Source organism: Cnephaeus nilssonii (genome assembly GCF_951640355.1).
Source record: "Cnephaeus nilssonii genome assembly, chromosome: 1".
Taxonomy (NCBI): domain Eukaryota; kingdom Metazoa; phylum Chordata; class Mammalia; order Chiroptera; family Vespertilionidae; genus Cnephaeus; species Cnephaeus nilssonii.
Window position 1 is genome coordinate 88420065 of NC_137072.1, and position 25159 is coordinate 88445223.

Below are 25159 nucleotides of genomic sequence, written 5' to 3' on the forward strand. Positions count from 1 at the left end.
TAGATGGTAGGTGTGAGGGTCTTTCCTTAAGCAAAATTAGTGGCTTTTGCTTTTATTTTCCCTAAAAGGACTAATACTATTTGAAAAATAATAATAGTTAAATGTATCAAGCCCTTACCATTTGTCATCCTTGTTCTGAGAGCTTAACATGAATTGACTCTTTTAATTCCTCCACAAACTGATGAAGTTCTGGTGCTATTATTTATCCCATTGTATAGCTAAAGAAACTAAATAAAGCACAGAGATGTTAAGTAACTTGTCCAAGAAGATATAGTGAGTAAGTGGCAGAGCTGGGATTCAAACTTAGACATTGTGGATCCAGAGTCTTTGCTCTTAAGCAATAAACTCTTGTTAGAGTCCTGCTGGTTCTTAGTCTAATGAGATATGAAATATGTAAAAATAAAGTAAGGTGGTTTGTCTATTTATTTCTATTTTAAACTTATTATTATTATTTTTTTATTATTAATCCTCACCCCAGGATATTTTCCCATTGATTTTTAGAGAGAGTGGAAGGGAGCGGGAGAGAAACATTGATGTGAGAAAGACACATTGATTGATTACCTCCCTCATGCTCCCTGACTGGGGCTGGGGATAGAGCCTGCAACCCAGGTGTGTGCCCTGGACTGGAATCAAACTTGGGACCATTCAGTCTGTGGGCCAATGCTGTATCCACTGAGCCAAACTGGCTAGGGCTATTTCTATTTTTTAAAAGCTACCCAGCATTTCGTCCTCTGAAAAATAATAGCATACCAAGTAACAGAGCCAGGCTCAGCTTTCTATTTTAACAGTCTGGGTCCTTGCATGACAAAATAGAATTATTTAAGGTCGTGGTTCTTCATTGCCCTGAAGATTGAGTACATCCCCTTAGCATTATATACAGAGCCCGTCAGAATCTGGCCCCGTCCCACCCTCCCATCTCCTTTCCTGCCTCTGCCACCTGTGTCCCTCAGTGCGTTTGAATACACGGTCACACTGCGATCCCCACACCCGCTGTGCTCTTTGGTTGCTACACGCCTTTACTTGCGATATTCTCTTTTCTCCTCTCTTTGCTGGGAAAGCCCTTATTCATGAGTCAAGGCTCAGCTCAAAGAGGCACCTCCTTGGCGCAGCCTTCTCTGACTCTTCTTCGGGAAGAATTAACTGCTTCTATCTTGGTGTTCCACTGCATGTTGTTCAGTGATGAGCTTTTCACACTGCCCGTGAGTAGTCATCTCTTCCCATTCAGTTGGCAATTCCTGAGGACAAGAGCAGATGCTACAGAAATGCTGACTAAAAGAGCTGAAGGGGTTAGGAGGTGTAGGGAGGTTAATAGAAAGGTGTGGGGGTATTTGAGTTGATTCCTGACTTCATTTAATATCCTGTCTACGTAGTATAAGATTTTTTTATTTCAGGACACAAACTATTCAGGGTGACCTGCTTCCTTTCCTAAGGAGGAATGAAAAGTTTACAAATTGGCCCTAGCCATTTTGGCTCAGTGGATAGAGCGTTGGCCCGCGGACTGAAGGGTCCTGGGTTTGATTTTGGTCAAGGACACATGCCTGGGTTGCAGGCTCTACCCCAAGTAGGGGGCATGCAGGAGGCAGCCAGTTAATGATTCTCTCTCATCATTGATGTTTCTATCTCTCTCTCTCCCTTCCTCTCTGAAATCAATAAAAATATATTTTAAAAAGTTTACAAATTGTGAAGTTCACAATCATGACATCCGTGAAACATCACTTTGGCAATCAAAATAGTATCCTACCTAATAAAAGAGTAATATGCAAATTGACCGCACCTTCGCTATGCCCAAGCCACGCCCACCAAACAATCAGGGCAAGCATGCAAATTAACCCAACCAAGATGGCGGTTAATTTGCATACAGAGGCACCCTGAGTGGACCCCCTGTGACAGATCGCAGGGAGCTGGGGGTTGCTTCGGCCTGGTGCACGAGTGGACCCCGCAATCGATCGCAGGGAGCTGGGTGTCTGCTCAGGCACCAAGCCGAAAGCTTCTGCCAGAGGCTTTTGGCCTGGTGCCGAAGCAGACCCCCTGCAATAGATCGCAGGGAGCTGGGGTTTGCTTCGGCCTGGGCAGGAGGGGACCCCCTGCAATTGATTGCAGGGAGCTGGGGGTCCGCTCCTGCCCAAGAGGCTTTCGGTCTGGGCAGGCCTGGGCAGGGGCTGAGCCAGTGATCAGAGGGCGCTGGAGGGGCCTGCCCAGGCCTAAAGCTTCAGCCAGAGGCTTTAGGCCTGGGCAGGCCCAGCCCTCCAATGGTGTGAACTATAGAGGAAACACCTTTTCTGACTGCACATTGGCTAAGCTTCCTGTATGCCACTGGTAATATTCTTAGTAACTTGGGTAATAAGAGTCCAAAAAGGTGATCTAGGGTTTTTCCACCACACTTCTGGAGAAAAAAATGAAGGTCCGCTGCTGGAGGGCTAAGAAATGTCATATCCTGCCCTAGCCGGTTTGACTCAGTGGATAATGCCTTGGCCTGCAGACAGCAGGGTCTGGGTTCGATTCTGATCAAGGGCATGTACGTAGGTTGCAGGCTCCTCCCTGGCCGGGGCCCAGATCAGGGCTCATGCAGGAGGTAACCAATCAAAGTGTTTCTCTCTGTCTTTCCCTTTCTCTTCCACATTCTCTAAAAGTCAATGGAAACATATCCTCAGGTGAGGATAAAAAATAAGTAAAGAAATGCATATCCTATGAAAGACACATCTTGAAAATGCCTAAAGAAAGTTGTCATTTTTTCTTGGTGAAGGGACTGGAGTCCGTGTTGATGAAAACACCTTGGTGGCTGTGGTGACTGGCAGTGGCTGCAGCAGTGGGGTGATGGGGCTGGTGCCTTCCCCTGACCAGCCCGGTTTCCTCCCACAAAGGGAGGCCAGACTGCGGCTTAGGTACACTCCCCGTGGGGCGTGGGCCTAAGCCGTCAGTAGGACATCCCCTGAGGGCTCCCAGTATGTGAGAGGGGGCAGGTTGGGCTGAGGAAACCCGACTCCCAGTGCACAAATTTTGTGCACCGGGCCCCTAGTATGATATAAAACAAAATGACAACAATAACAAAATGCTGTTATTCTAAATTAACTGTCTAATGTTTTAATTTGGCTGTGTTAAATTCAAATTCTAACAGACTCTTCTGGATTGTCCACACCAAATATTGATTGAGTTTTGACTGTTCTGGGTGCTGGTGGTGACTCCACCACGTGGATGCCATGCCCATACCTGTGAATCATTCATTCTGCTGTGGGCATCAGGTGTCCAACAAGAATCTCACTAACAGTTTATAATGTTCTTTATTATCCATAAATGAGTGAGATCATGTGGTATTTTTTCTTTCTTTGACTGGCTTATTTCACTTAGCATAATGCTGTTGCAAATGGTAAGAATTCCTTCTTTTTTATAGCAGTGTAGTATTCCATTGTGTAGATGTACCACAGTTTTTTAATCCACTCATCTGCTGATGGGCCTTAGGCTGTTTCCGAATCTTAGCTATGGTTAATTGTGCTGCTATGAACATAGGGGTGCATATATCCTTTCTGATCGGTGTTTCTAGTTTCTTGGGATATATTCCTAGAAGTGGTATTACTGGGTCAAATGGGAGTTCCACTTTTAATATTTTGAGGAAACACCATACTGTTTTCCACAGTGGCTACTATTTTTAATACTTTAAACAATATTGTTAGTCTCACTAACAATAACAGCATTTATGACATGCAGAAGTTAGAAAAAGTACAGGCGGCTTCTATTTCAGAGTGTGAGGCAGCTGAGTAGGACCAAAAGGTACTAAGTGTGCATACCATTTGAAATCACCAGTATTTGATCATTTTTGACTTACAAAAATGGCAGTTTCTTATGGTTTGACCTAACTCACTTTAGTGACTAGATAACAAAAGCCAATAGAAACTCTCTTTCTGAATCCACTTGAAAGCCTGTGCTTGGTAATATGGAGGTTTCAGATATACTCAGTGTAGTTACTACGGTTACTCCTACAGGTTCCTCGAAAGCCTTCTAAGACTGGTTGCTATCAAGGTGGTTTGATGTGCTACCTGCGCCACTGGAAGGGAGGTGAAGGGGTCAAGGAAGAGAAAATTCAACAGATTATGCCCCCACTGCAGGTGCTGCTGGGCTGGCAGTGAGTGGCCTGGCTCTTGGGCTGTGGGGATTTGTATTGGCATTGAGGGGCATCTCTTGGAGTGTCCATATATTCTGCGATTCGGATTAATTTTACTAGAGTATTTGAGAGTTAAGTGCATCAGCAATAGCAAACTGAGAGGGCATGGGTAGTTCAACTGTGGTCCCCCGCTGGGATAGCCAATAAAGAGTAGAGCTCTGCAGCCTGGAGTTCTGTATCTTCACTTGTCCTTGGTCAATTGGTTTAACCTTAGTGCCACATTTGTGAAATGCAGATGCTGAATAACTCATGATTTCATCAGGGTCGGTAGCATATATAATTAATTATGGAGATCGATAGTTGCAAGAGGCCGTGTAAACATGACCTCTAAGACAGTTGTGTAAACATCAGGGATTGATGTTTCTTCTTCTGAATCCAGGGTGCACATTACGACAGGATGGCCAAAGCTTTACTAGGAGCAGGTAAATAATGGGCACATCCCCACTTTTTACCAATTTATAATGGTAAATTTCTTTCTGTAGTCTCAAAAAAATTTGTTGTAAGTAGATCCAACTATAACTTTGATCAGGATTTTAAAAAATGTGATGGGAAGAAGTATTTTTGACGTTTATTATGGAAAGTTTCAAACATACTCAAGAGTAGATAGAATAGTACAGTGACCCCCATGGACCCACCATCCCACCCAATAACCCTGACTCATACTTCCCCCACCTCCATTATCTTCAGTAGAACTGTAATGCTATCCCCATACTTCAAAACATATCAACAGAACTTCCTTGATGTCATCCAGCATACCCAGTTCATGGATGAAATTGTTTTCAAAATAATTTTATCTCTAGCCCTAGCCAGTTTGGCTCAGAGGATAGAGTGTTGGCCATGGACTAAAGGGTCTTGGGTTGATTCTGGTCAAGGGTATGTACCTTGGTTGCAGGCTCGATCCCCAGCACTGGTTGGGGCTCTGCAGGAGGCAACCAATCAATGTGTCTCTCTCACATCGATGTGTCTCTCTCTCTCTCTGTCTGTCCCCCTCCCTTCCACTCTTCTCTTAAAAAAAAAAGCAATTAAAAATAGCCTTGGGTGAGGATTAACAATAATAATAATAATAATAATAATAATAATGATTTTATTCCCTAGAATGTTCCCACTTGAGGGGTTGTGCTACAAAAGTTTTCCAGAAATTGATCAGTTGTAACACAAAGTGAATATTCCCATAGAAACCCTAGTAAAAGCAGTGATTTGAACCCATTAAGCCCACAGAAATCCACAGATCTAGGCAATTCGGTATATTTCTCTTTGAATATGTTACTGAGAGGAGAACTGATGGCCAATTCATCTTCTGTTACTATAGACTTCGACCTAAGGTACATGTTTTCTCTTTCTGGCCAGTGTTCTCATAGTGATTCCTTGTCCCCACGTCCACCTCCTCACTCTCCCACTCACTCCCCCTTTCATTCCTCAAGACCCCCCTAGAAGCAAAAGAAGGAACTTTTCCCAGCACAGCCAATTATCTTTTTTGGGGGAAAAATAGGAGGGGTTGTTGCTCCCTCTGGGGCAGCAAGCAGTGCAGGGAAGCTGCTCATACATGCAGTTTAATAACACACAAAGGTATTTAGAAAGCAAACTGCAGGGCGACCCCTTTAACACTGAGAGAACTGGAGAAATCTTCTGTATGGTTTAGTAGAAGCTCACTTAAAGACCAGGTTAATGCCCCCCTTTTTCAGGACCCTAGCAAAGCTCAGTTCCATTTTAAATCGATCATGTGTCCAATTCATGCTTGCCTTCCATTAACATCAGATAAGCCGAGAGAGGGGTTTTTCTTAGTGGAGGAACTGGTCTGGTGTGGGCCGTGTGGAGGTAAAACTCCCTAGAGTCTTTGAGCCTTTCAAATTTTCTACTGCCCAGAACCAGTCCTGCCTGTAAGTCCTGGCTCAGCCCCCTAGGGTGAGGCTGTGGGGCCGTGGTCACAGGGCTTTCCGGCTCCCGGAGCGGTCACGTCTCTGCATTATCCCTTCATCAATCCATGTGGCCATGGCGGGAATACCGGCCCAGGGCTACTGGTGCTGCAGCAGTAGGTGCATGTCACACGCACAAGCCACTGAGCATGTCACCGTGTGTCTGCATTACGAGTTGTCACTGCCACCCACCACGAATTCCGGAAATGGAGTTTTCTATCGTGCTTTGCTTGCTGTCTGTAGCTCTCACCCACCAGAAACTCACAAAGCGTATCTACCCAAGTTCCTCTTGATAAGAGATTGTGTTTGTGTGATTGTAGTTGTTTCCACTTTCATAAAGCTGTAAAGTGTCATTGAAAAACAAACGCATCCTGAGCACCTGAAGTATCTGCTGGGGAGCCTCGGGACACGCACACACACACACACACTCACACTCACACTCACACACAGGCACATGCACATGCACACACATTCACACTCACACAGACCCAGGCACACAGAGTCTTTAGTACAGATGCAAAGTGCTACTTACTAGTAAGTGTTAACCATGCAAACCCAAGAACTGAAATCTAGGTTAAAGTGCCTTCCTTCTCTTTTGCTGCTTAAGAAAACAAGTCGAGATTTGCAGTGACATCCAGTGATTACCATCTCTGTGGTTGAGGAGGGCCCCTGACAGTAGTCATGAGCATCTCTGAGGATTGTGACGATGGAACAAAGGGCAGAGGCAGCAGGGCCTCTTAGGTCCCGGAGACTCTTGGCATTCCTGTGCCCCCCCGCCCCTCCCCCCGGTCTGGCACAAATCAAGCCAGCCACAACTCTTCTCTGAAATAGTTTAGCCAAGAAAAAGCGATGGCTATGGCTGGATATTGTGAAAGTAGACCCCAGAAAGGCCTCCTTCCCGCTTAGCCGACGCCCCTCCTATTCATTTATGTCCTCTTTCATGCCTTGACTTATTCACAAAGTCATGGGGCACCTGCCATGTGCCAGGCTACCCACACCAGGCACTGCTGTTGGTGCTGAGGAGGGTATGTCTTCACTGAGCTTTATCATGCCTGCCTCAGAGAAGGCGGGATGAGAAAGGAAGAAAGAAGAAGATGTGATCAGGCACCAGTTTGGGGCGGGGGGGAGTTGTTCAATTTATTTTTTAACCAGAAATCCATATAATACTGGATGAATCAAATGAATGGATGAGTTCTCTCTCACTTGGAATAAATCCTAAGGCAGAGCCTTCATTTAAATGAGAGTTGATTGATTGCCCACTTCTGGCCCATTATAAACTGAAGTTATTTTGTTTAGTCATTGTACCTATTGTTCTCTTTCATTCTTTTTGTTGTTTGTTCTTTTTTAAGTCTGGGATTTAGAACACTAAAGTTCTAGCAAAGAATTTCGTGGTTTCCAACACTTCCCAGGTTTCAAGGTCCCTGAGGGCAGGGACCATATTTTTTCAACTTTATTGGGGTATAATCAATAGGCAGTAAATTGCCTGTATTTAAATTGTATTATTTGATAAATTTTGACATGTATATAGCTGTGAAACCATCACTACCATAAAATAATGAACATATCCATCATCTCGTAACATACCCATATCCTCATACCTCTTTCTAATTCATATCTCCCCTCTCATTCCCACTCTCCCTAGGTAATCGCTGATCTGATTATTGATACTATTAGATTAGTTCGGATATACCAGAATTCTAGAATAAGCAAACTCATATAGCATGTGCTCTTTTTAAAATGCTGTAGCGTCTTTCATCTAGTATAATATTTTGAAATACAGTGGAACCTCGTTTCCTGAACTTAATTCAAGAAAGTTCCAGAAGGCTGTTTGAATCATTTTTTCCTATTAGAAATAATGTAAATTGAATTAATCCATTCCAGACCCCCAAATGATTCCCTGTTTTAACCTTTCTTATATACAGTACATGCCTATTGTACTGTTTAACCTATAAATAAACACGTTAAAAACAAAAAGGACATGAAATGTAAATGAAAATTTAACAAAAAGGAAAGGAAATGTACAGTAAAAAATGAAAATGTAACAATAATTATAAGCAGCAACAAAAGCAAAAAAACCCATGACAATATTCACAGCACAATATCCCGAGATTTTAACAGTGATAAACGGACTCACATTTGCGCATTCTCTCCTTTGTCACCTGAGAGATGCGTGATTCATCATACTAGTAACAGAGTGAAAGGGTTTTCCGGTTGAGAAGCAAATTGTTCGAGATGGGAGACTTTCGAGAAATGAGATTCCACGCACGGTACATCCATTTTGTCTCACCAGTATTTCACTTTTTATTACTCTGAAGAATGCCATTGTCTGGCCATACCACAAATTTTTATCTATTCACCTGCTGATGGACTTTTGGGTTGTTTCCAGTTTTCAGCTATTACTAATAAAGCTGCTATTAATATTCTTGTACATGTCTTTGTGTGGTCAGAGGCCTTCATTTCTCTTGGGTAAATACAGTGGCAATGTTTCTTAACTTTCACATCTGCTGTGTTTAGCACCTTATGTAGCATATAGTAGATGCTCAGCAAACATTGTCCTAAGTAGTTTGCTGGTCTGGACTCTTCCTGCATTTCTATGATAATTGATAGATAGGACTAAATTACTTTTAAAAACAGCTATTTAAAATATTGTTTTGTTTTAAGAGAAAGAGTGGTTCTGCTATTACCCTATTTCTCTAGTTCTGTGGTATTTTATGCACTATAGTCAAGTTTAATTGTCTACTCCTGTAGTTTTTGAGTTCTTGTAATATTTATTGAATTCCTCCAAGGATAAAGTGAAAAACAAAAACACAAAAACACACCCAAAACCTGGTATATTAACCTAAAGAAACAGTGTAAAAGCCACTAATATTTAAAAGATCTCTGTTAAATCCTTCTTTCTGGATGAGTTTTATAACAAATTGGAGACTGCATGGTTGAAAAAACTAAGGATCTATTTGTGGAGGAAAAAGGGTTTAATATGGAAAGATTTTAGAATTCTTATATTTAAAGGCACAAATAATTATACTAAATAACTTATTTTAGTGATTACATTGGGCCAGATATTATGCTGAGTGCTTTATGAGCATTTTACAGTCTTCACAGCAATCTAGGAGAGAGGTTATTTTACTAGTAGTGTCCCCATTTTACAGGTGAGGAAGTGGAGACAAAGAGGTTAATGAATTTGCATGGGGCCACAGAACTGGCATTTAAACGCAGGTCTGCCTGACATTGAAGCTGTGCTCTGAACCATTATGACGCATTGATGGTTATGTTAAAACATCCCAACAATACTCAAAATATTGTGGCATATTCAATAAGGTTTTAAAAAGTTTATGTAGGCAAAGAGAGTCTAGCAGTCTAGCCAATTGTTGTGTACATTGTTCACTTAAGTTCCCATAAAGTTAATTGACTTGACACCTTTTTTTCCTAGTACCTTCTATCTTTCTATTTAAAGTTGCTTTTAAAAAAATATATATATATTTTATTGATTTTTTTCCAGAGAGGAAGAGAGAGGGATAGAGAGATAGAAACATCGATCAGCTGCCTCTTGCACACCCCCTACTGGGGATGTGCCCGCAGCCAAGGTACATGCCCTTGACTGGAATCGAACCTGGGACCCTTGAGTCCGCAGGCCGATGCTCTATCCACTGAGCCAAACCGGTTTCAGCTAAAGTCGCTTTTTACACTCTTGCCATCACTTGCATTGGCCAATCTGTTTCTAATCACCTCCTATTAGGCAGACAGAAATAGCCAGTCCAGAATGGAACCAGCCTGTTTGGCATCCTGCAGACCTGACAGACCATGACAATGCTTTGCCTGTGGTTACTCTTGCCTGAAATTTAAAATAACTATTGGCCAGGAACCCTCCTTGGTCTTGTGAGGGCATCAAAATGGTGTGTCTTATTTCCTACTTAGATTGTAAAGTGTCTGCAGGTAGGGCATATATCCCGTATTTCTTTACTTCTTGCTCAGGAGGCTCTGACATCCCAATAGCTGTAAATCCTGGAGAAGTTTGTTTCTCAGTAAGATGCCAAACGAACCTGGGAGAACATTTTAGCAGACATGGGAGGTAGAGAGCTTTGTGAATCTGGAGGTGACAAATTAACCAGAATCTAGTGTGGAAGGTGACTCTCTGGGCTTCTGTTTCTTTTCAAGTTGGCTCCACAAGAATTTAGTGTTTAGTTGTAGTAATTAGTAGAATTAGGTTCTAAAAACTGGAAAATTCATGGTTATAATCTGATAAACGGTTATTTGGCGTCTCAGACTCTATGAAACAAGTCTCCCGGTGTCAGCATACATATTCAAATTGTAGGAAAGTACTTAAGAGAGATGAAGTATGTCTATGGCATTGTGCTTGCAAACCTGATGCTAATGCATATGGTGGTAGTAGATGGTGACTTCCCATGATGTGTAGCTCAGTGTGCTAAGCATGGAGTAGGCATTTCATGTAGTAGATGCAGGCCGGGGGCGGTTCTTTCTCGCAGGTCTACCATGTGGGAATCCATTCTGCCACTGTGACCCCCTTGCAGATTGCTCTTGACATCTTTGGAGAGGTGGGGTTGCATAGTGGTTATTAGAAGGCTTACATGAATTAATTTATGTAACCTCATGGGGCAGTACCTGGCCCTCAGTGCTGTGTAAGTGTTATTTATTATTATGTTTATTATTTGAATCTGAGTTAATTCAGATGCTCTTATTAATATTTTAAAGTTTACCCCAGAGAATCTCATCATTCTTACCTATGCTGCCAGATTCAGAGCCTAACTCCCAACACCGAGTTTCATATAAGTTATTTCCCAGTAAAACATTTCCCCATGCACCATTCTAGGCAGGAAATGTGTCCAGGTGGAAAGTCTGCCCCAGAAACAAAATGTTGCTATAAAAATTCATTCTCTATTTCTGCATTTTCTGATATTGAAACCTGATGGCGGTAGGAACAAGTAGGCATCTGGGACTTGTGCCAGAATGCTTGTCACTGAGGAGAGGTGGCTAAGAATCATTATGTGTAACATTCATGGGGGTTCCAGCTGAATGTATACCTGTGGACCGAATCCTGCTTCACATAAATCAATTAACGCATGCAGTGGGAACCATACCAGGCAGAGCAGGTGGTGGAGGAATACAGTGACAAATACAAAAAATCAAGAGCTCTTAGACTTGGATATAAAGAGATAATTTAACCCAGTATTGCCCAAACTTCAGTCTTTATGCATATGACTTACATGATTTTTACATATATTTGTACCATTTGTATAGTAATGCAATTTTCTTAATGTTTTCCTTTGAATAATTTCACATTTATTCCTTAAATACACTGATGATTAAAAGAAAACTGTTTAAGTAAGTGAAAAACCATTAATAAAAGGTAACCATAAAACTAAATACAATAAAAGTAAATGTTTGTTCAAATCCCACCTAAAACCACCTCAGTTAACAACATATAACATGCTTTCGCATATACTGATTTAATTCAGCATGTTCCTTTTCTGGATACAGAGCCTGAAGTATCGAGTAGCTGAGATATGGTATCTTCTTATTCAAGGTAGCTACAGTCCCCTCAAACCCAACAAGTTTACACAATAGAAAGTTTATTTCTTGCTTACATTATGTTTAACTACCTTCCACATGGAGATTCAGGGATCCAGGCTCCTTCCATCTAGTTGTACCATTGTTTTTGTTGTTGTTATTTGTTTGTTTTTATAAACTGCTTTATTGATATACTAGTGGCCCGGTGCATGAAATTTGTGCACGGCGGGGGTTGGGGGGAGGGGGGGTTCCCTCAGCCCAGCCTGTACCCTCTCCAATTGGGGACCCCTTGGGGGATGTCCGACTGCCGGTTAAGGCCCGATCCCATGGGATTGGGCCTTAACTGGCAGTCAGACATCCCTCTCGCAATCTGGGTCCACTGGCTCCTAACTGCTCACCTGTCTGCCTGCCTGATCACCCCTAACTGCCTCTGCCTGCCTGATTGCCCCTAACCCCTCTGCCTACCTGCCTGATCACCCCTAACCTATCTGCCTGCCTGCCTGATTGCCCCTAACTGCCTCTGCCTGCCTGCCTGATCACCCCTAACTGCCCTTTCCTGCCAGCCTGATCTCGCCCCTAACTGCCCTCCCCTGCTGGCCTGATCTCACCCCTAACTTCCCTCCCCTAATTGCCTCTGCTTGCCTGATCGCCGGGGTCTGGGGTGCAGGTGAATGGGATTCCTGGCTGGCAGGCCGCTGACGGCAAGCTATCCAATGGCCGATTCTGCGAGGAATGGGGTTCCCTCCTCCCTTCTGTCAGGGTCTGGTTTGAAGGCCGGCCATGCCCCTGATTGCATGAGACTCAGAGTTCCACCACGCACCGGCTGGCCGGGGCCCACAGCCCCCTCCTGCCGCAGTGCTGCGGTGTCCTAGGGCCCACAGCCCCCTTGGCAGTCAGTGCTGGGTTGCCGTGGTGCCCATGAGAACAGTGGGGGGGAGGGACCGAGAGGTCAGCAGTTCAGCCCACTCGCCAGTGCCCGCCCACCTGAGCCTGCTGCGCACGCAGCCTGGCATTCAGTCATTTGTTTGGTCGTTTTGGATGTTACGGACCCTGGCTCTTTATATATATAGATAATTCATATACAATTCACCCTTTTAAGTTGTGCAATTCAGTGGTTTATAGTATGTCCACAGAGCTGTGCAACTATCACTGCAATCAATTTCGGAACATAGTCATCACCCCAAACAGAAATCTTGTACCTGTTAGCAGTCCATCATCTTGTAGTCTTGTCTTGTGGAATCTTCCACTGGGTCTTCTACATCCAACTGGGAGGCAAAGGAGGAGATGGAACATGGTCAATGGGTGGAAGGTTTTAGAAGCAGGCAATGGAGTTTCATCACTTCCATCTCCACTCCCATGACTAGAGCTCAGTCCTGTGGCCTTGCCTGAATGAATGGAAAAATGCAGCCTATCTGGGCACTGAGGAAGAAGAGGAAAACGTGGCTATCTCAGACCACTGGCACCGTCGCTGCTCCAAAGCATTTGTAATCTTTGGATTGAATGTATTAATTCTGGAATTCCTTGAATTCGGAAGTCTGTTACATGAAATTTATTAAGGATCCATATACATTTATTTCTATATAACTCATTCCTTTTTTTACTAATTTTAAAAATTAAAATAGGTAAGTCACTTTTAGATTTATTTAAAAACACTTAAATGTTAGTATGTTTTGCTTTCAACTGTCATAAACATACGTGGAACTAGTTTTTAAAAGTGCCCTTGAGAAGAGGGTTTGCCAAGAGTATAGGAAAATCATAAGAGGAATGACCACTCAGGAAAAAAACAAGCTAAAGCTAAAGCTTTCGCCGAAACCGGTTTGGCTCAGTGGATAGAGCGTCGGCCTGCGGACTGAAAGGTCCCAGGTTCGATTCCGGTCAAGGGCATGTACCTTGGTTGCGGCACACCCCCAGTAGGGGGTGTGCAAGAGGCAGCGGATCGATGTTTCTCTATCATCGATGTTTCTAACTCTCTATCCCTCTCTCTTCCTCTCTGTAAAAAATCAATAAAATATATTAAAAAAGAAAAATAAAGCTAAAGCTTTAAATACAGTAAAAAACAACAACAAAAAACCCCCACAAAAAAACAAACAAAAACTAAACAAACTCCAGAAACTTCATAATAATCTACATCAGCACAATCTAATATGAAGTTTATTCTGTGATTTTGGAAATGGAATTTTTTGCCTTTTGATTCCTTATAAATTTATAGAGATTTTCCAACATCCTGTTTTTATTCTGGATATCACATTAAAAGTCATCATCTTCATAAATCTTCATGCCCATGTCTATAACTATTGGCTTCTTAATGTAAATGTGCTTTTTTTGTTTGTTTGTTTAAAAGCATTTTACAAAATGTGAAGCACCTATGTCAGTAGTTATGATTATGAGCTGGTTAAAGGGAGGAAAAAATATTAGGATGCCAAGTTTTCATTTTTGCTTTCTTTCATTTTTCACCAGAATTTAGTCATTGGTAAAGAGAGGGCATTTGATTATAGAACCATCAAGTTGGAAATGACTTTATATTTTATTGATTCTACTTCTCTTGATACCAGGAAGGTCACCATTAAAATTATTCCCAATAGCCACAGGAAAAAGGCAAAATCCCTCCCGAGGTTTTCCTTGTGTCTCGTGGTCGGTGTGTCCTGCTGCACTTGAGGTCTATTCTTTTAACTCTGTCCTAAGTGGAAAGGGAAGAGCTGCCCTCATGTACAGAATAGGCTTTTTGGCTCATTTGCAATTTTCAGTGTAGAATGTGTCATCTTTCTTTCTTTTTCAAGAGTTGATTGGAACTCCTTGGCCTTTTAGTATTGACCCATCTGAACTTTTATTGTCCATATCATCATTCCTCTCTCTAACCTTAACAAATGTCTGGTTGTAAAATCCTTAAGGTTAAGAAATTTTGCACTTTAAAAAAATCCCCACCGTGATGCTTTGGTTTTCAGGCCTGGCTGAAGGCAGAAGGAAGCCAGGATCAATCTTTGGTGAATGTGGCTGAATGAAGGGATGGTCGCGTTGGCATGTGGTGTTAGCAGTAGGTGTTGGTGCTACCCATCTGCCGAGGATGGCAAGTTCTAGGAATTTTATTGGTATATTATTGTATGTAACGTGTGTTTTGTCTGTATTCTCTGGAGGGTCCCTTGTCTCTAAACTCTGCCATGCCAGCAGCCATCTTTGGGGTTGTGTTTGTGGCCTGTTTTCATTGTTGTGCCCTCTTGAGAAAGAACAGGCTGAGTGAACACAAAACAATCTAGTGGTGCCAAGTGGAGGCCTGATGATAGGATGGCAGGGTGTGTGCAGACAGAGGTTCCGCGGCTGGAATTGGAAGGGCAGAAGAGGGCATCATAGGGCACGTGGACACCGGAAGAACTGGCTTTGCGAGAGGGTTTCAGTTCCAGCAAACAGCCCTCCCATCTGTCTCAGTCAAGTAATGGGGTTAATTTAAATCTTACTTATTGTATAGCTCCATTGTATTTAATTGGTGAACTTGCTTTGGTCTTACAGCTGTTAAGAGCTATAAGCAAAGGAAATTTCCACTGAGTTTATGTTTGTACTTAGTAAAATGGTATCAAGGTATATGGGGCAGTTAAGCATTCAGGGTTGGAATTAGAGGTCAAATCCTGGTTTATTTTAACCTTTTTTGGTCTTATTATGACTTTTGGATTCACTGAGTTATCCACATGAAAAGGTACAGTGTCGAGTTCATAGTGAGTGCTCTATACTTGTTAGATTTTGACACATAATAATTTTCTTTTGCCGAAACCGGTTTGGCTCAGTGGATAGAGCGTCGGCCTGTGGACTCAAGGGTCCCAGGTTCGATTCCGGTCAAGGGCATGTACCTTGGTTGCGGGCACATCCCTAGTAGGGGGTGTGCAAGAGGCAGCTGATCGATGTTTCTGACTCTCTATCCCTCTCTCTTCCTCTCTGTAAAAAATCAATAAAATATATTTAAAAATAATAATAATTTTCTTTTTTATAATAAGCATCCAAAAATATTCCAGCTTGAGAGTCCTGGAGTCAGGTCAAGGCTTCCGTGGTGTTGAGAGATCTGGGTTCAATTCTGGCTCCGCCTCTTAGCCAATCTCATAACTGCTCTTTCCTAACAACTTCTCCATGTTGTTGTGAAAACTAATTAATAGTAAATGTTGCCATTTAGGGAGTGACTTTCCCAGGCCAGACACTGTGCTGAGCACCTACGTACGCTTACCTTTATTCCTGGTAAAAGCTTAACAACGTGAGTAGTATTATCCTATTCCTACAGAGAAAGGACCTGAGAGGAGACAGCTTGCCCTCCGCCATGGACTTCTGAGTGGCAAAGCAGAGGCTAGAGTCAGGGTCTGCCTGTCTCCAAGGCTGTGCTCCCTACCGAGGTCCTATTGCAATGCAGAGGTGATGCATGCAGTACATTTCTTCTGTGGCAGGCGGCTGGGGATTGCCACATTAGGAATAAAAGTTGTGACGGGAAAAGGGAGGATCATTTGCAGTATATAGGGAAATTCTGGTGTATCTTTCACTGTGCAGAGTGGACATCCAGGGGGAAGAGGATGGAAGGTGGACATGAGGGTATCTTGAAGATTAACAGCTAACTTCTCAAATTCACCTGGGGCTGGCCCTGGATACTTGTGTGTCCTTAAAAATTTTAATTTTGTTAGTTTAGTATTGATATTGATATTTAAAAAATACTGAGTATTCTGGAAATTAAAGGAAAACACTGTACCTTGTAAGACTTGCTGGGGGGCAGGATATCAAGCTTTGTGAAATGTACAAAAGATGTGCAAGAAAGAGGCCTATATATGAGGCCTGATGCACGAAATTCGTGCAAGAGTAGGCCTTCCTTCCCCTGGCTGCTGGCACTGGCTTCCCTCTGGCATCTGGGACCCGGGCTTCCTTCTGGCTGCTGGCAGGCACCCGGGACCCGGGCTTTCCTCGAAGCCCCGGCTTCATCCGGGAAGTCGTCCGAAAGGACATCCGGTCTAATTAGCATATTATGCTTTTATTATTATAGACTAGAGGCCCAGTGCACGAATTCATGCATGGGTGGGGTCTGGCTGGCCCAGCCCCAATCGGGGCGGATTGGGGCTGGGCCTGTCGGGAGGAGGAGATGGCGGGAGGTTGGCCAGCCGGCCTACCTCAATCGGGGCCCGATCAGGGCTGGGCTATCTTGGGGGAGGGGCTGCGGGTGATTGGCTGGTGGGCCCTGCCCTCGATGTGGGGGGGGGGGCTGATTGGGGGCAGGGCCGGCCATGGGGAGGGGCTGTGGGCAGTGGGCTGGCCGACCTCGCAGCTGAATGGGGTTGGGGGGGGCGATTGGGGGTCAGTGACCGGGGGAGGGGCCATGGGAGGTTGGCTGGCCAGCCCCACCCCTGATCGGCATTGTGGGGGGGCGATCGGGAACAGAGCTGCCTGGGGGCAGGGCCCGCGGACTGTTCAGGGTGGTGGGGATGATCTGGGATGGGGCCAGGAGGGGGGAGGGGCTGCAGGAGGTTGGCTGGCCGGTCCCTATTGGGGTGATGGGGTGGTGGTGGGGCTATTAGGGGTAGGGCTGGCTGGGGGGAGGGGCTTCAGGCTGATGGGGTGGTGGGGGCCCATCAGGGGCGGGACCAGCCAGGGGGAGGGGCTTCAGGAGGTTGGCCGCCCCCCCCCGCCCCCGATTGGGCAGGTTCACTGGCCGCGGTGGGCATCATAGCAACCGGTTGCTGGCTTTCTTTATGTGTGTGTGTGTGTGTGTGTGTGTGTGTGTGTGTGTGTGTATATATATATATCTCCTACCTAACAATAGAGTAATATGCAAATTGACCATACCTTCGCTACACCCACCAGCCACGCCCACCAGCCACGCCCACCAGGAAACGGTTGCAGGGACGCTGGGTGCGGCTGAGCCCAAGGCCGGGAAAGCCTCGGGCGGAGGCTTTCCTGGCCTTGGGCACCAGCGGGGAGCCTGCACGGATCGCAGGCAACCATGGGGGGTCGGCTCCTGCGATCCGTAGCAGGAAGGCTGGGGTGCAGCCGAGCCCAAGGCCAAGCCCCGACCCTGAAAGAAGGCAGAAGGCGGTGGCCACAGCCAAGGCCTGGGTCCCCGGTGCTGGCAGAAAACTGGTGCAGGTAGCCAGGTGAATGAAGGTCTATTGCACGAATCTTCGTGCAAACTGGCTGCTAGTATGTATATATATATATGGCCTATGTGTGTGCACACACACACACACACACACACACACACAGAGTGTCACTCATACTTCTTTGCAGACCGGCTCAACATACTGCTTAATATACGTCTACTAAATGCCAAGCAGTCTTCTCAGCTCGGAGGATTCAAAGATGAGTAAGAGGAGGTGTCAGCTTCATTGGGATTTTTAGTCTAGTGGGCAGGGTGAAGGCTATAGAAATAGAAGGAAAACTTCATGTAAAAAAAAAGCAATGATCTTGAATATTTCTTCTTGGGCCGCAATATTAACAGTAATATATAGCACACATCAGTAATCATGAAGTAATTTTCTCATCGGAGGAATTCTGAGAAGAAGTGGAGATAAACTGTGTGCTGTGTGTCCTTTCTCGGTATTAACTGCTTAACCAGAGTGTGAGGGCCAGGTGTGAAGAAGCAAGGTGTTTGGGGTGTTCATGGCTTTTCTATTAACTCAGGGTTTCCTAGGACGGGTTTCTTCATTTTTCCACCCCTTTCTTCCTCGGTCCTGCCTAACCTCTCAGGGTTACCCCGAGGTGTGTCTGGAATCATGTATAACTAAATAAATATACTGTATATGTCTTATGAAAAGCAGGATTCTCTTGAACTATATAAAGACAGTGCTGAGCATTTCTGAGTTTGAGCAGCTCCCTGCAAACATATCCACCTGGCTGTCCAATAGTCAACTCCAACAGCATTCCCAGCCTTGCCTTCAAACCTGATTCTCCCTCAGTAGTCCTATTGTGGGTTACGGTATCTGTCTAAGGCACTCAAACTCAAAATCTCCGAGGCTCCCTAACTGCTTCTCCCCTCTTAATCCCCAACTCTAATTGATCACAAAGTCATGTGGACTCTACCTCCTAATACTCTGGCATCCCTGCTTCTCTCACCTTACTTATTGGGCTCACAACCTCATTATCCCTTACCTGAACTCTTTAAAAAAATTTTTTTAAATTGATTTCAGAGAGGAAGGGAGAGGGAGAGAGAGATAGAAACATCACTGATGAGAAAGAATCATTGATCAACTGCCTCCTGCACGCCCCACACTGGGGATTGAGCCCACAACCCGGTCATGTACCCCGACTGGGAATCGAACCGTGACCTCCTGGTTCATAGGATGAACCTCAACCACTAAGCCGTGCCAGCCGGGTCCTCACCTGGACTCCTGTAGCAGTCTCCCAGCTAGCCACCTGTCTTCACCCATCCCTCACACGGCCATTAACATCTTTTTGAAAACAAACCTCAGTTCAACACTCCTCACTCCCCACATAGAACCACTAAGAATAAATCAAACTCCTTTGTCTGGCATATAAGCATTTTTCTAACTTAGTCTCAGCCTTTTTGGTGTCATTTCCTACACTTCCCCTGCACCACTCTGAGCTTCAGTCATTATGAATTTCTTTCTGTTCTCTAAATCAATGCTTCCCCCCCCCCCCGCCCCGCCCTCGCTCCCCCCTGCTTGGATCTCTTCTTCACGTTCTCCACAGGAAACTCTCCTACTTATCCTTTAAAAACCAAATCCAAATATCACTTCCTCCCTGAAACGTCTCCAGCCTCTCCTGGCCCAGCCACTGCCCCTCCCCAGCCCTCCACGTGCTCGCTGGCTTCATCATTACTCCAACCCCTCCACCCACCATGCTATTGTGAACCCCTCCAGAGGAGACCCTCAGCCCTTCCAGAACTTGGAAGCCACGGTGCTGGGTGTCTCATCGGTGTTTGCTGGTGGGATGGATAACGCAAGGAAGGAGCAACCTAAATTTGAACTTTTATCCTCCAACTTCATAGCAAGGTATTTGCATCCATAAGCACAAATATTAGCACAGCAACGTAATTATATGTCACAGAACATGGACTTAGGGCGTGTAAGTAAACTCACTACAAAAGTCACCCCCTTTTCTGTATCGAGGGACTGCATCTAACAGCTGCCTTTAGTCGCGGGGGCAGGCGGTGGGTGGAGATGGGCGTGCTGGAAGCAGACCGTACATAGCCCGCGGCTCGAGGGCTGCCAGAGCTGGCGGGTGGTCCGTGATCCCAGAGCAAAGTCTGGAAACGTCCGTGGTGCCAGCAGGATGTTCTCCAGGGCTGGGGATGAAGGGTCGTTGGGCCCTCAGTTGCTGACAGTATTTCCTGAGGCTTCTGTGGGGATGTGTGACTCATTCATAGGAGGGTGGGCTCTGGCACTTCCTTCTGCCCACCGACTGGTGCAGGCCCCAGGGACGGGGTGGGGTGGCCCTGCTTGGCCAGACCTCTCAGCACGGGCTGCGGGTTCCTTATGAGCTGACCCCGATCGAGCACCTCCCCATCCTGCTGCATGCACCTTGTGCATCAGCCGTCAAAGCGTTTAATTGTTGTTTTTGCTACTTATTTCATGTAGCAAACACTTACAGATACCGTACTACAGGTCAGACACTCTTCTAAGCACTTCGCAAATACTCATTTAATTCTCAGAGCTCTGCAATAGTATCGATGAGGTAGATACTATTATAATTTCCATTTTACAGAGGAGGCAACTGAGGTCATTCTGGAGTATGTTTTTCTTCACGTGTGCTGTTCATCCCCCCCAACCAACATACATCAGAATTTCTCTGCCTAAATTGTCATTTAAGCCAGAGTTCCTCTGTATTCTCTTAGCATCTTTCTAATATACAGTACTTACTATATTTTACAGGCTCAGGCAAAAATAAATTTACGGTTGTTTGTGTGGAAAATAATACAAGGATAAACTCCGTGTTTCGCATGCTCACGACTGTAAACCTACCTTTGCCCCACCCTGTATAATAAATACTGTTTTTCTGTCTCAGAGGTAGAGATGGGACAGTTGCGTGATTTTAGTGTCTTCCCTCTGTGAAATGTGTCTAGTATCGCTGACCTCACAGAGTCAGGCTCTGAGGATTACATGACACAATAGTTGGACTCTACGCTTCGGACGTGAGCTTCCCCGATCTGCACTTGGTGTGTTCCTGGACACAGCTGCTGACACGGGGCAGGGGTGTCCTGTGGGAGACTGAGGGGAGGGCGAGAAGGGAAAACAGAGGACCCCGAGTCAAGGCCACTAAGGCGAAGGGTGTCGGCACGCCCAGGTGTCTCAGGAAGGTGTGAGCCGATGACCACTGAGCAACGATGGTTGGGTTTGTTCACGTGATGTTGAGAATGGCTTTAGCCGGCTGTGGTGACGGGGGAGGCAGGTTGCACGTGGTGAAGGAGGAGTGGGCGGGGCGGAAATGAAAGGCCGAGGGTGCGAGCACGTTTCCTTTCAGGAAGGGAAGAGAAGCGTCGGCGTGGCGGGCCCGAAGAAGGGCCCTTGGTGTGGCTGGGAGAGAAGGCGGCTCTGGCAGGAGAAGGACCTGCCTTGGAAGAGCATGGCCGGGGAGAGTTCCCTCTCCCTCTCCCGACGACGGCTCAGTCCATGCCCAGAAGCCTTGCTGCCCCCGGGGGGACTTGTCTCCACTAATTCTGTCACCTGCTTGCAGCTGGGGCATCCCAGGGTCTAGGTGACGCTGGGGTCAGCTGGGTGATGTGTGTCAACAGTCTGAGCTGCAGTCCCTCATCTGTGAGAGGAGGGAATTTTGTGAGCACTAAAGTGAAACGTCCCCTGCGAAGTACCACCTACAGCATCTTATCTGTTGTATCCTGTTAATCTCTTAGACACAGGATGAAAGAGGAAAGGGGAAACCTTAAAATGCGTTTGACCTGCAGGAGCGGGGGTTGGGGGTGTGCCTGTGGGATGGCGGCTCTCTTCTCCATAAAGTCCTGGGCAGTTGTCCCCTGCGAGAAGGGGGATGGGAAGGGTGTGTGTGCCGATGAGACCCGTGGTTCCGTGGAGAACACCAGGTCTCTCTGCTGGAGACACACAGGAGAACCGAGATGTAGCAGGGAAGGTCTGGCTAAGCGTTGAGGAGACAGTGTTGTCTTTTGACCTTCTGCAGCCCGGCATGCGGGAACAGGGAAAGGTATGAATAGGGGCTGCAAAAATGTCAAGGGATGTGTGGGGTTAGTGAGGCGGGGGGGGGGGGGGGGGGGGGAGGGGGGTAGAGCAGGGAGGAGGTCAGAGGAGGGGAGGAGTGGGGAGAGAGAGAAGAAGAAGTGGGGAGGGGAGGGCAAGGCAGGGGGAAGTACTTGGTGAAATGACCCCCAGAGCAGTCTAGTCAGATGGGAGCTGGTGGCCTGGGACAGTTGGCAGGTCTGAAAGTCCTTTGGTGACAGTGAGGGTGCTGAGCAGGTTCCTGGGAGTGGGCAGGGGGCCCACAGATTGGGGCCAGAGGGGCATTTCAAAGTATTAGATGAAGCCATTTTGAATGACTGGGGCCAGGGAATGGCTGAGATCCCCCTCAATACTGCACTTCTTCATTTGTCTTTTTTCTTCTATTCTGTATATCTACCCCCTCCCCCATCCCATCCCCTAAGTAGCCTTAGTCTTTATACAGCTTTATCTGTGGCATGTATCAATTAATATTATTCAGCGAACATTATTTCTACATTGTATTTGCAATATTTTTAATGGATACAATATATCAAGTTATCTTTGCACATACTACTCTGTACTCCCTTGGATGTTTTCCTGGGATAAATTATCAAATCTGAGCTTACTCATATGAGTAATCTCAATTGGCGTGAGTGATTTTTTTGGGGGGGAGGGGTGTCTTGATACGTCATCAGGTGTTTGCTGCAGGGAGATTTGCAGTGAGGGGGAGGGGGGGCGATAGGGGAGAAAGTAGAGCCTTCAGCCAGAGTCTGAGTGGAGGCTTCATGTGGACGCGCTGAGGCCACCTTGCGTCCTGGTTCGGTGTGCTGGAGGGGAAAGGTGCCTGGCTAGAGTTTGATTCTGTAATTGATGCTATCTTTTTGGGGCTCTCATCAAGAAGTTGAAGAAGGGGCGCGGGAGTGGGCGGGGAGAGGTCAATGGGAGAAAAAGGAGACATCTATAAAACTTTCAACAATAAAGAATAATAATAAAAAAAAGAAGTTGAAGAAGTTAAGATGCGTGTCTGCGACGGGAAGGCAACAATGAGAGGGAGTCCATTGTTCTGTTCCAGAGCTTTTGGGGGGCAAGGACAGGACCATTTCATCTTTAGAAATGAAAGGATTTAATTATTTCGATTATAGTTCTCACAGTGTTAGTGTTTTGAATAATTTTGAAAAATTATAATATATTGAGTCAGTGATTTCATTAACAAATGCTACCATTAATCACATTTTCTTATATCTTAGGATTGTAATCGTTCTTTTTCTTTCTTTCTTTCAACAGAAAAAATACAGAAAGGGATTTATTGATGTTTCAAAAATAAAGTGTGTGGAAGTAGTGAAGAATGATGACGGTGTCATTCCCTGTCAAAATAAGTATCCATTTCAGGTGAGCCGGCATGTTCTGTGGCAGGGTAATTCTGGGCTTTTAGTCATACTATTTGACATTACCATTTCCTGTCATTGCTTTAGTGGTTGATTTTTAAAAAGTTCAGCTTTATTGAGGTATAATTGACACATCGGAATGGTATATATTTAAGGTGTAAAATCTTGATGTTTTGATATACATATATACCCTGTGAAATGATCACCACAGCCAAGTAGTTGACATATCCATCACTTCACATACCATTTTCGTTCTTTTTTGTGTGGTGAGAACACGTGAGAGCTCCCTTCTTAGCAGATTTCAAGTATCCAGTACAGTATGGAGAGCTGTAGCCGCCATGCTGTGCATTAGATCTCCAGGACTCTCGTCTTGCGTAACCGAAACACTAGGTACTGTTGGCGGTGATAACGGCACCAGGTGTGAGACCCGTAGAGTCAGACCAGACCTGGGTTCAGCAACCTCTGTACTTGAGTTCTGGCTAAGAAAGAATTCAGAGCCAAGACTCAACCTATAAAGCAAAGTTTATTTAGAAAGTCATAGGAGTAGAAGTGAGTTGTAGAAGAAATGGGCTCAGGAAACAAGTTACAGAGGCAAAAGAAGGGGCCCTTAGAGCTTATGGGAGAAGGAAGGAGAGAGAGAGAGAGAGAGAGAGAGAGAGAGAGAGAGAGAGAGAGAGAGAAACTCAAAATAGGGATGTAGGCATGCTACCTAGTGGGAGCCATACTGGGTCCTCCGTCTTGAGGATAAAATTATCTGAGGCCCGGGGAGGATTCCATAGAACAGCGTCACCAACCGCTGGTCTGAAAGGTTGGTGACCGCTGCCATAGAATATTCATCAGCTCTTCAGGTGTGTCCTCTCAGGGTCATGGTCTCCACTGATTGGTTGGCACCAGGGTCATTAGTCATTGCAGCCGGATCTGATGTCAGCCGTGGTATTCCTTGTCTGGATTTGCTGCTTTTCTGGGCCTGGAGCTGAAACACAACCGAGGCCTAGATGTATCTGTGGGTCAGAACCTCATGTCTTGGGGGCTTAGTGCTTAAGGGCTATTCTCTGGCCCCTTTATCCATTTCCCCAGGGCATCTACCACATGACCAGCAACATGCCAAGGGAGGAGAGGTCAGGGGAAGATCCGAACTGCCTGGCCAGCACTATGGGAGGTCAGGGGGTTGAACTGCATGACCAGGGGTATGCTAGGGGAGGAAAGGTTACCCTTGGGGCAAGGTACTTGTTTTCACAGTTTTGTCTGTTGCTAGGCACCCGGAGCTTTCTGCCTGGTGACCTTATGTGTACCTGGCCCATTGTCTTTTCTCTGCTCATGTCTGTCTAACTGCCTACCCCAGGACCCTTTGACCTACATTTCTCCATTTTCCCATCTCCCAGCCCCTGACTTCCACTGTTCTATTCTCTGCTTCTGTGATTTTAACTCAAATTCCACATATAAGTGGGGTCATATAGTGTTTATCTTTCTGTGTCTGGCTTATCTTAGTTAGTATAATGTCCTCCAGGTTTATCTATGTTGTTAAGAATAATAGGATTTCCTTCTTTTCTTAAATCTGAGTAATATTCCATGGTATATAGACACAACACCTTTTCTTTATCCATTCATCTGTCTGGATATTTAGGTGGTTTGCATATGTCGGCTATTGCAAATGATGCTATAGTGAATACGGCAGTGCAGAGATAGCGTCAAGATCCAGATTTTATTTCCTTCAGATAAATACCCAGAAGTAGGCTTGCTGAATCATAGAGTAGTTGATTTTTAGTTTCATTTGTACTTTGATAGTAATTGTTTTTTTCATAAACTTTTTAAGTCTTGGTTGAAACATTAAAGAAATATTTTATTGATTTCAGAGAGGAAGGGAGAGGGAGTGAGAAATAAAAACATCAATGATGAGAGAGGATCATTGATTGGCTGCCTCCTGCATGCCCCACCCTGGGGATCAAGCCCCAAACCTGGGCATGTGTCCTGACTGGAATGGAACCGTGACCCCTTGGTTCATAGGTCAATGCTCAACCACTGAGCCATGCCTGCCAGGCTTGA

The 25159-nt window shown here is 45.3% G+C and overlaps 1 protein-coding gene across 3 annotated transcripts in view; it reads left to right on the plus strand.

Moving 5' to 3' along the window:
• TEC (tec protein tyrosine kinase) overlaps window positions 1-25159 on the plus strand; it is a 121349-nt gene that overhangs the window by 58182 nt on the left and 38008 nt on the right. For all 3 annotated transcript variants that reach the window (XM_079771243.1, XM_079771241.1, XM_079771242.1), the window contains one exon: window positions 23016-23120. In XM_079771243.1, coding sequence (XP_079627369.1) covers window positions 23016-23120 — 105 coding nt within the window. The remainder of the gene's footprint in view (window positions 1-23015; window positions 23121-25159) is intronic.